Source organism: Mustelus asterias, unplaced genomic scaffold (genome assembly GCF_964213995.1).
Source record: "Mustelus asterias unplaced genomic scaffold, sMusAst1.hap1.1 HAP1_SCAFFOLD_3995, whole genome shotgun sequence".
Taxonomy (NCBI): domain Eukaryota; kingdom Metazoa; phylum Chordata; class Chondrichthyes; order Carcharhiniformes; family Triakidae; genus Mustelus; species Mustelus asterias.
The window spans coordinates 587-12,144 of NW_027593940.1; the positions used below are offsets into that span (position 1 = coordinate 587).

The 11,558-nt window shown below is 42.1% G+C and overlaps 1 protein-coding gene across 1 annotated transcript; it reads left to right on the forward strand.

The window, feature by feature from the left end:
• Nucleotides 1-4,265: 4,265 nt before the first annotated feature.
• LOC144490900 (uncharacterized) lies at nt 4,266-10,977 on the forward strand (the record flags this gene model as incomplete). Its single annotated transcript, XM_078208584.1, has 3 exons — nt 4,266-4,322; nt 7,141-7,573; nt 10,626-10,977. Coding segments are annotated over 3 exons (653 nt in total), but the record flags the coding sequence as incomplete, so codon positions are not given.
• Nucleotides 10,978-11,558: the final 581 nt, after the last annotated feature.

An 11,558-nucleotide genomic window follows, 5' to 3' on the forward strand; every position in this document is an offset into this window, starting at 1 on the left:
CGAAAAATACAGCAAAGCAAATGTTTTGCCACTGGCAGACATCGCTGAAATTAAATAGAGTAGATTAACCTTTTTAAGTGCCAAATGTCTGTTGAAACTTGCATATTCGTTAACTACTAAGTACGATTTTTCTGAGCCTACGGTTCTTCTCCTACTGAGCAGCATTACTATTGCAACAACACAATCAGTAGACTAGAACTAACCTGTATCTGGACAGTGCCGTCCTAGCTCACATTCCCAATGGGTGAGGCTTCTTGTTAGGAGTGCGCTTTCATAAAAGTACTCTTTATTTCTGGAATTATGGATAATAGCCGGATAACACATTTTTCTGTGGTGGGAGTTGAATTACAATAGTGGGTGGAATGTTATATTCTTTAGAAAAACAATTCCAGTTTGGGACCTTGATTGGGTACTGACTGTGCTTGTGCTGGGAATGTGCCCACCGGTGTGATTTTATGGAAAATTGGACAGCGGTCAATAAAGGATGGCAGGTGGGCTCTTGAGGTTGAGAGCCCAATAAAAAGTCCTTTAGCCTTGGAATGAAGGGAGCCCCAGGTGAGTGCTGCTGTTCCAGATGGGGACTGCAAGGGCACCTCAATCTTGTGATGCTCTCTGGAGGGGTATCAAATTATATAGATTAAAATGTGGCCACAGCTGAAAGGCTATCCCTGTGGAGGGTGAGCCCCTGATCCCTAGGCCTCTGGTAGGGAATGAAAGAGGCATTTCAAGCTGTCTGGCCAGCTGCCAGCTAGTCACATCCAGGCACCTGCCAGACTTTGACCTTAGCAAGTAACCTGTCCACCAGTGGGAATATCCCAGGAATGTCCCCAATTTGCCCATAATTGAGCACTTATTCATGTAGACTGACTACCCACTGTTGCCAGGCAGGTAATCTTGCAGTTTCACCATTATCCAGAGGCAGGAATACATCAAACTGCTGACTTGACATGGTCATTTAAACATTTCCCCCTGCCTTGGGGCACAACTCTGAGGGACCAGGAAAGTCCTACCCATTGACGTAGTGTAGAGGGAGCTTTAACTTGCACTTGGCTAGTGCTAACACTGAAATGCCTGAACAAGATGAAAACAGTGTTTCATTCTTCATCAATGACACTCTAGCCTTGAGGGATATAAATATTCACAAAAAAGTACGTACAATCAGGAGAAAACACAAATTGACTTCCATTTGTAGATTCCATTATCAGTCTAACTGTAATAGAGGTTAGCATCCCCATGTAAATACCTCTTGGTGAGGGATTTGCAAATCATCAGAATATATTGAAATTTTAAAAACAAAATTTGGCCTGCATTTACTTCTAGAGTCTTTCAATATTGTCTGCCCCATTAAATAATTGGGTAAAGGCTATGAATTTCACTATTGTGTGGTAAAACCTATGCGGGTTTAAAAAAAAACAGCAGGGGACTGGAAGATTTATGAGGCTAAAGAAGATTACTATTCTGACATTGTTTACATTGGCAAGGGTTCATTTACCTGCCAGCTGGTAGGCTTGTAGTTCAACACCATTTCTATGTAATGAAGTTTTCTGAGCACTTGTGCCATTCAAAGTTCAAAGTTCCTAATCTGAATAAACCATTGCATTTGGTTTCTGCACACTTGTAATGTGAACATTAGGATAAACGTTAAAGTATACCTGTTGAGTAGACCTTTGTATTTTGGGTACATGTGCTATCATTAAAATGACTCTTTAACATATACCTACAGTCTTCCGTCCAATACAGGATTCAAAATAACTGCTGTGGCACAGCAATTTGCTTCACAGACAAGCCACACTACAATGCAATGTTCTAGCATTTTTGATATGCTATTTAATTTGTATCATCTACTTCAAATCAATTAACATGACTGTGAAAGGCTGCTGGTCCATGTCTATTAATAGTTCTATTTTTCAGTGCTGTGGGGTATATCAGGAATCGTTGAAAATCAAAACCAGAGAAGTGATTTCAAGAGTTGTCACATTTGACTGCATTATTACAATTACAATCATTAGACCACACACTAAGCACTGTTGTCTGAAATCCATAGCTCCAATATTCTTGTCGTTTTGGTAATAAGAAGAGGCAGTATCATTTTGTGAAAATATTGAAAAGACAGAAGATAAAGCATGGAACTCATATCCAGGATAGCTCAGTGCACTTTGGGCCATGTTAATATGTTGTTGTTAAACAAAAGACACCTTCGAGTCTGTGAGGTTCAAGCAAGCAAGGACTTTATTACAAGCATCCTAGAATATTAAAGGAACGGCTGCAGAGTCCATTAGTTTTCCCAGTACTTTATCTGTCTTGCTGGAAACAGAAACATGTCGAAGCTTTTCATCTTGCACTCATCAGGGTACTTCGCAGGAGGTGTCTGCTTTTTCAGCAACGCTCAAGTTCTGTATTACCAAATAACTTTTTCTCCAGTGGTTTTTACAAGTTCATCTTCCCTTTCTCTCCCCCCCTACTTTTCTATTATTCTTAGGATGTTTTTTGTGTCTTCCACTGTGAAGACAGGTACAAAATAAATGTTTAAATTCTCTGCTATTTCCTAATTCCCCATAATGAAGTCCCCAGTCTCACACGCTAAGGGACCAATGCTCGCTGTCTCTACTCTTCCTTTTCATAAATTTGTAGAAATTTTACTGTCTGTTTTTATATTTCTTGCTAGTTTTCCCTCATAATCCAATTTGTTTCTTTATTTGTTTTAGTCATCCTTTGCCGGTTTCTAAAATTTTCCCAATCTATTGGCCTTTAATCTTAGCAGCATTGTACATCTTTTCTTTCAATTTGATACCATCCTTAACTTCCTTAGATGAGCCATGAATGTTGCAACCCTCTCACAGAGTCTTTCTTCCTCAATGGAATATATTTTTGTTCAGAGTTATGAAATAGCTCCTTAAGTGTCTGCCATTGTTTCTCTACTGTCTTACTTTTAACCCATTTCAAACCATTTTAGCCAACTCTCTCTTCATGCCATTGTAATTGCTTTCATTTAAGTTTAAGATGCTAGATCCAGACCCGACTTTTTCACCCTCAAACTGAATGAGAAATTCTAACATGTTATAGAACATAGAACATAGAACAGTACAGCACAGAACAGACCCTTCGGCCCACGATGTTGTGCCGAGCTTTATCTGAAACTAAGATCAAGCTATCCCACTCCCTATCATCCTGGTGTGCTCCATGTGCATATCCAATAACCACTTAAATGTTCCTAAAGTGTCTGACTCCACTATCACTGCAGGCAGTTCATTCCACACCCCAACCACTCTCTGCGTAAAGAACCTACCTCTGATATCCTTCCTATATCTCCCACCACGAACCCTATAGTTATGCCCCCTTGTAATAGCTCCATCCACCCGAGGAAATAGTCTTTGAACGTTCACTCTATCTATCCCCTTCATCATTTTATAAACCTCTATTAAGTCTCCCCTCAGCCTCCTCCGCTCCAGAGAGAACAGCCCTAGCTCCCTCAACCTTTCCTCATAAGACCTACCCTCCAAACCAGGCAGCATCCTGGTAAATCTCCTCTGCACTCTTTCCAGCGCTTCCACATCCTTCTTATAGTGAGGTGACCAGAACTGCACACAATATTCCAGATGTGGTCTCACCAAGGTCCTGTACAGTTGCAGCATAACCCCGCAGCTCTTAAACTCCAACCCCTGTTAATAAAAGCTAACACACTATAGGCCTTCTTCACAGCTCTATCCATGGGATCACTCTTACCTCAAGGATCTTATTATGAAGTCATTAATTAAACCTGTTTCATTCACATTACCAGGTCTAAAATAGCTTGTTCCCTGGTTGGTTCCAGAATCTGTTGTGCTAAGAAACTGTCCCGAACACACTCTATGAACTCAACATATCAGCTAGCTTTGCTGATTTGTTTTGTCCAGTTCCCGCCTTGCCAGTGACACTCACATCCAATTAAAGAATAAAAAACAGTGATAAAAATAATGGTTAATTTGGAGCCCTGAATTAGTTTTGAACACCTAGTGGAATCAATGAGAAATTTTCTATTTTTTTTCTCCAGGAAATTTTTCTGTATGCTGTTTGCCTCTTTCAGGAATTCACACAACTGCTGCTGAGTGGAACATGTTGTAAATCATGGTGCTCCAGACATCGTGGTTGTGTGATGAACCAGTTAGTCTCCTCCTGCCCTCAAATTGTTGTACTGAAAACTTGAAGTTAATTAAAAGGAGTCACAGACTGAAGTTGAAGAACCAGGATTACAGAATAATATTGACATGGTATTTATTTTTCAACAGTGAGCATTGAGGTGGATAATGATGAAGGTGATGATGAGGAACAGGATGAAGAAACAGGTGAGATATTTTCACGTATACATGCATTTTCTTTACCATACAATATATAAGGATACAGACACTGTACAAATGTAGATTTACTAGGAAATATAAGCATAGTAAAGTGCCTTGTAAGGAACAGGATATAAATTTCTAGATTCTGTCCCCGATTATGTCATATTAATCAGAGAAACTAGTAAGATATGTATGTATCTTGTATAGCTGAATTTCTGACCACTGCAGTGCCCATTATCTGCTGTCATTCATCAAAAAGGTTGGTCCTATTTGTTTCGATACATTGCATAGAGTCATAGAATCCCCACAGTTGCAGAAGGAGGCAATTTGGCCCATTGAGTCTGCACTGACCCAGGCCCCATCCTCACAACCCCACCTTGCCCCTGACACTAAGGGGCAATGTAGCATGGCCAATCAACCTAACCCGCACATCTTTAGAGTGTGGGAGGAAACCGGAGCACCCAGAAGAAACCCATGGAGACACAGGGAGAATGTGTAAACCCCATACAGATAGTCACCCAAGGCAGGAATCAAACCTGGGTCTCTGGAGCTGTGAGGCAGCAATGCTAACCATTGTGCCACCGTGCTGCCCATTGCAAAAAAGGTAATAATTAGATGGCAAAATTATAAGTGTTATTTTTCGTCAGATCCTGGAAAAATAATATTTAGTCATTTTGTTTTTTGTGTTGCCATCTGCTACTTGATGAAGAGCTGTCAAGCCTTCCACCCCCAGTTTCAGATCTGACACACTAGTTTTCCCATTTAAAATTCCCTTCTATTTCTGCTCTCTGGAAGAAGTGGAAGGGCAATAGAAACTGTATGGTTCCTTGACCTTTAAATGGGATGATAGGGTCTTTAACAGCATCTGGACAATCAGAATCATTGGAAATAGTGAGATAGTGGTAAATAATTCATCTGATGTCAGGAAAATTGCCTTTATACTGTAGGTTTCTACATTATGGGCCTGATTTTACCGAAACCTCGCGCCCGAAAACCAGCCACAGCCATCTCTCCCGCTCTCTTGCCCCTGCAGGGAAGAGTAATCTGTGGCTGGTAGTGTACCAGTGATGGTGTATCCCTTTACAGGCCCAGCTTGGTCCTTCTCCAGTGTCTCCTCTTGGACTTGTACTGATCTTGTAGCCGGTTTTCATGCGGATCCACTGTGGAAGCGGCCGGTTCTGCTTCAGCTTCTTAGCGAGGAATCGCTTCATCCTGAAAGTTTTGTGGGATGGCATGGCCGCACGTCCACTCCAGCAGGAGGGATCGGCCACAGACAGGCAGCGGAACCCCCCCGACCAGAGGATGATACGTCACACCCCCTCTCCTCCCCCCCAGGGGATGATCGGTCACACTCCCTCGCCTCCCACACCACCCCCCCCACCCCGACCAGAGGATGATCTGGCTCCCGCCCCGCCCCACCCCACCCCACCCCGCCTCCTCCTCCCCCCCCACCCCGCCTCCTCCTCCCCCCCCTCCCCCCACAACCAGAGGATGATCACAGTAAGAAGTTTAACAACACCAGGTTAAAGTCCAACAGGTTTATTTGGTAGCAAAAGCCACACAAGCTTTCGGAGGCCCAAGCCCCTTCTTCAGGTGAGTGGGAATTCTGTTCACAAACAGGGCATATAAAGACACAAACTCAATTTACATGAATAATGGTTGGAATGCGAATACTTACAGCTAATCAAGTCTTTAAGATACAAACAATGTGAGTGGAGAGAGCATCAAGACAGGCTAAAGAGATGTGTATTGTCTCCAGACAGGACAGCCAGTGAGACTCTGCAGGTTCAGGCAAGCTGTGGGGATAACAAATAGTGTGACATGAACCCAATATCCCAGTTGAGGCTATCCTCATGTGTGCGGAACTTGGCTATCAGTTTCTGCTCAGCGACTCTGCGCTGTCGTGTGTCGTGAAGGCCGCCTTGGAGAACGCTTACCCGAATATCTGATATTCGGGTAAGCGTTCTCCAAGGCAGCCTTCACGACACACGACGGCGCAGAGTCGCTGAGCAGAAACTGATAGCCAAGTTCCGCACACATGAGGATGGCCTCAACCGGGATATTGGGTTCATGTCACACTATTTGTAATCCCCACAGCTTGCCTGAACCTGCAGAGTTTCACTGGCTGTCCTGTCTGGAGACAATACACATCTTTTTAGCCTGTCTTGATGCTCTCTCCACTCACATTGTTTGTATCTTAAAGACTTGATTAGCTGTAAGTATTCGCATTCCAACTATTATTCATGTAAATTGAGTTTGTGTCTTTATATGCCCTGTATGTGAACAGAATTCCCACTCACCTGAAGAAGGGGCTTGGGTCTCCGAAAGCTTGTGTGGCTTTTGCTACCAAATAAACCTGTTGGACTTTAACCTGGTGTTGTTAAACTTCTTACTGTGTTTACCCCAGTCCAACGCCGGCATCTCCACATCAGAGGATGATCGTCAGAGAGCTGCTCTCTCCGCTTTCTGTTTTTTCTTTCTTTCGCGCCCGGGTGCGCTCTGTCAGACTTGTTTCAAACTGCGCATGCGCAGTTCAGAGCTCCGATCGGCCCGCCAGCGCTAAGCCCCGCCCACAGTGCGGATCGGGCCGGAGACGGCAAAACGCGTATGGGCGCGTTGCAAAGAGGATTCCAGGCGCGGATCTATTTGACGCCCGGATTCGGCACTTAGACTCAAAATGGTAAAATTCCCCCCTATGTGTTTTAATGTCACAGAGAATTCTTTTTTACATCTCAGTGTTCCCACTTGGTTGTTATTTAATTTTGTGTTTGGGATTAGAACTACTGATTCAAATGTAATACACAGTTTTGTCCATCTAATTAAGATAATGATGACTCAGATGAGGAACCACAAAACTCAAAGAAAGCAGTACAGAGGAACAGGAATGGAAAGAGAAAGACTGAACAAGAATCAGAGGAGCAATCGGATGAATCGGAAGAGGAGAAACAAGTGAAAAGTAGAAAGAAAAATGTGAAAAATAGGGCCAAATCAACCAATAGGAACAACACAGATGAAGCAGAGGAAGAAGCTAACAACAGGAAGAACAGGAGAAATGTAAAATTTAAGAAGAAAGATTCTGATGATGATGAGAATGATGGTGAGTCAATGGACAAGAAAAAGAAAGGAAAAAGGGGCAAAAAGCAAGTGGACAGTGAGAGTGAAGAGGATGATAACAAGAAAAGGGGCAAGAAAAAGGATAAGAAAAATAAAAAGGATGGCAATAAAGACAGAGGCAATAAAAAGAAAGGTAGTTCAAGGTATGCCTAATTTTTCTTAAATTTGGAACTGACCGAATGCAAAATTGAGAATGACTTAATAAGTGAGGAATTTGTATATTCATGTTTGCATAACTGATTTGTAATGTTTGCAAAAAACTGACATTTTGCTGTTTTACAGGTGTTTGAAGTTCAGACTGCAGAGATGTTTTTTAATTAACCCCCATTTCAGATTTAAAATTGAGACCAGTTTGGTTGTTTTACTGAATTTTCTCCATGACCTCATTTTTAGTTACAGGTAGGAGTTGGCAAAGATCAAAGAATGATTTACTTGACAGTTTGCCACTTTTCATTTAATGATGAATACATTATAGAAAGCAAATATCGTGCAAGTAGGAACAACAGAAATATAAATAAATCAATTGTTGTACAACTTTAATTAAAGTATACTCCTAACCCTGATAAAACAGTATTTGCAAGCCTCATTTTATTGAACGGTAATGCTAAAACATTTTGTACTCTTAGTTACTTCTTTTTATATTAGTGAATATTATGGTGCAGTTGTTGCTCAGGTGCACTGGTAATTTTAATATCTTTAGCAAATAGACTAATACTTAAATCTCAAAAGCAGATGGATGAAGATACTGCTTCAAGAGATATTTCATTAGTTTGCATCAACAAATGAGGCATTGCTTTCAGTATTACATTGTAAACAAATGCCCATTTGAGAACGAACCTAATGCATGTAATTCTTCACTTCATGGCATGGTCCTAATTGCTGTTGGAAATAGGCAATCTAATGTTTTATCCTTTAATTGGAAACAATCTCAACTTTTGATTGGTTATGGCTTTTCAAACTAGTATCACAAGGTGGCCTCACTCAATTTCATTGACTGAATTTAAAAATGAAGACTCTACAATTTACTTAAAGATATACGCCGGAATTCTACCACCCCACCCAGCACCGAATTGGAGCGGGCGAGGGGTGCACAATGGGAATGTCCATTGACCTCAGGTGGGATTTTTCGGTCTCGGGTTGAGTGAGGCTGTAAAAGATTTTATTAATTCTGATTCAAAAAGAGTTCCAATTGATTTGAAGGAATCTGAATTAGGCCAGGTTCACATCATTTTGTCCAATTCATTAAAACAAGTTGTAATCTTTGCGTATGGAGAAACTGTTTGCAGTTTTCTCAGCGCATGCGGTGCAATTTCTAAATTTCCTGATTCCAGCCCTAAGTGTGACAGCTGTTGGCAGCAGGCTGAGTAACTTCACAGGTAAGCAACTTTTCTCTTAAACTTTTGAACATTTAAAACTTAATTGTTTCGCCCTTGAGATGTGAGTCAAAATGCTCTGGTTCATGGGTGGCAAGAGTGATATTCAGGTGAAATGAATGTCATGCCTGCCAGATCAAAAAGTATGGCAATTTCCAAGGTCAGCCTACGTAGAATTACATTCAGCTGTAATTCATCATGGCAGATTCCGCTGTGCAGTAAGCTTGCCTGTGCATGTTTTATGTTTTTATATTCTTTGTCTGGCAACTCGCTGCAAGCCTGAACTCATAAGGGGCCAGCAAATATAACCAATTTTCAATTCAGGGTGGAAACTAGATACCCAGATAACCTTCGGGTTTGAACCCTGGGCTGCAGCTGTGTCACTCATATGACACAATTGTGAAATGTAAATGCACAATTAATGCCAAGCATTACCAGGAGGTGGGAGCTGCCTGCAAAGAATGAGTGGCAAAGGCAGGTAGCAGCCAACAAGCTGCCTGACCTTTCCTTGCAGAAGCCAGCATGCAGTTCATCAGCTGTAGGTTCTGCAGTGGGCTGCAAACTGAAATTATTCAGATGAGGAGATAGCATGATGTTTGGGTGCTGTCAAGCTCAATGGGAATGGCCACTGGGTGATCATACATTGCCAGCACCATGATGAAAAAGGTCCTTAATGAATTTCCCTCCCTTAGGTTTCTATCCTTCCAACTTTCTAAATCTGCATTTAAATATATTTGCTCAGAATTCTTATATTTGATACAAAGAGTAGTATTTTCACCCTGTCTGGGTATTAAAACTGACCTTTCGGGGTGGAAAGGCAGAGTTCTAACCAACTAAACAATTCAGTCCATCATACATTGATTTTGATAAGAGAGAATATTTTCAAGACAGAATTGTTAGAACCTGACTTTCTACTGCTACAATGATATAAATTTCTTCAGACCTTTGGCCCTTTTACCTTTGATACTAGATATTATCAGGATAGAGATTGTAAGGCAGATGTTAATTTTCAACCTTTCTTTCAACATTGAAGAACTTACTCTAACTCTAGTCCTTCATAATTCTTCATTGTATGGTTCCAGCAAAGAAAATAGCATTCCTGTGTTGAAGCGAAGTACATCATTTTGTATCTAAGTAAAATGGGAGACACCATTTGAGGGGAAAATCACAGACTTGTTATGTTGGAATGCAGCATTCCCTTTCAAATAATTGACTCATGGCTGAGTAACTAGGAACCTAGCAGTCAATTGCTGAAGAGAAAAGAAAAAAAAATCAGTACAATAAATATGATTCATAACTTATGATACCCTACACCATGCATCTACAAGATTTCTTTATTTTAACCACTCGTTTCATTACTTTTCATTTTTATTTAACTTATATACATCACAGTACTAAAGTCAGTTTGATAGGTGGTTGAAGGAAAGAGAGATAATGTGATGAGGGAATAGGGTTGACATGAGATTAGAATGACTACTTACAGTGGTCAGGATGGATAGACAAAATCTAGTGTGCTCACTGGTTGTGAGCTTGGAGGCGGGAAGGGCGTTTTCTACCTCCGTTTGAATTAAGTACTTGCAGGAAGATCCATGGTCCACCTTCCAGTCTCATTGCCAATTGAAACCCGTAAGTGGTTAATTATTGGGTTTTAAAAATAAATTAAGGTTGTGATAGCAAGAAAGACTAATTAGACTTAAATAGGACCCGGTTTCTGATTCCTGCTGTATGGTTGTTAACTGTTTCCGAAACTCACATTGGCGATAGTTTTCTTTGTAGGGGAAAGCTATATAGCGTTGGTAAATAGTTTTCTTTTGGTTTCTAGTTCGGAAGAAGAATCTGAAGAAGAAGAAATCATTACGGAAGAAGATATGGCCAAGCTGAAGGATGAAGTAGAAGAAAAAAAGAAACTAATTGCAACTTTACGAAATAAACCCTCGCCCATGAAACAGAAATTACAATTACTGAAGTGGGTGCATCTGCTTTAGAAGTCATAATGGTTTATGGCAACTTCTAAAATTGTGACCAGGACATTTTTTAAAACAAATAGCTAACACTATAAAAATGCAACGGGATTAGTTTCAACCTAGTCTGGTTTTCAAGAAATGGAGCATAATGATGCAAAGGACACTCACTGTGGGCAGAATTTCCTACCCTTAAGCTATAAACATAAGCTGGGAGCTTCCTGGTCCCAACACTACTCTGCCTGTAAGGATGCCTGGCTGGGAAATCTTCTTGGTGGTGGTCCATTTAGAGGCCTCATTCGGGTCCAACATTCAAGTAAGGGTGATGTTTAAGTCCTTGAGGCTACAGGCCGAATCAGAGGGCATACATCTTTGGAAGGATAGCAGTCCTATCAACAGAAGTGGGCACTGCCTCTGCAGAAGGGGACTGCAAGGGCACCTCTACCTTGATTAATGGTGGCCAAAGTTGTCAGGTCATTTCTCTGGAGGAGAAACCCTTCCGTAGGATGGCTGGTGGCAGTTGTTGTCCATTGATTACTGGGGGTTACACAAGTACCTGCCAGGTTTGATGCGGAGGTGGGGGGGGGGGGGAGGAAGGGAGGGGGGGGGGGGGGGAGGGGGGGGGAGGGGGGGGGAGGGAGGGGGGGGTGGGGCGGGGGGGAGGGGGGGGTGGGGCGGGGGGGAGGGGGGGAGGGGGGGCGGGGGGGGCGGTGGGGGGGGGAGGGAGTGGTGGTGGTGGGTAGCTGGGTAGCTGGGGGGTGAGCTGGTAGTGGAGAGGTGGGCTGCACCTACAA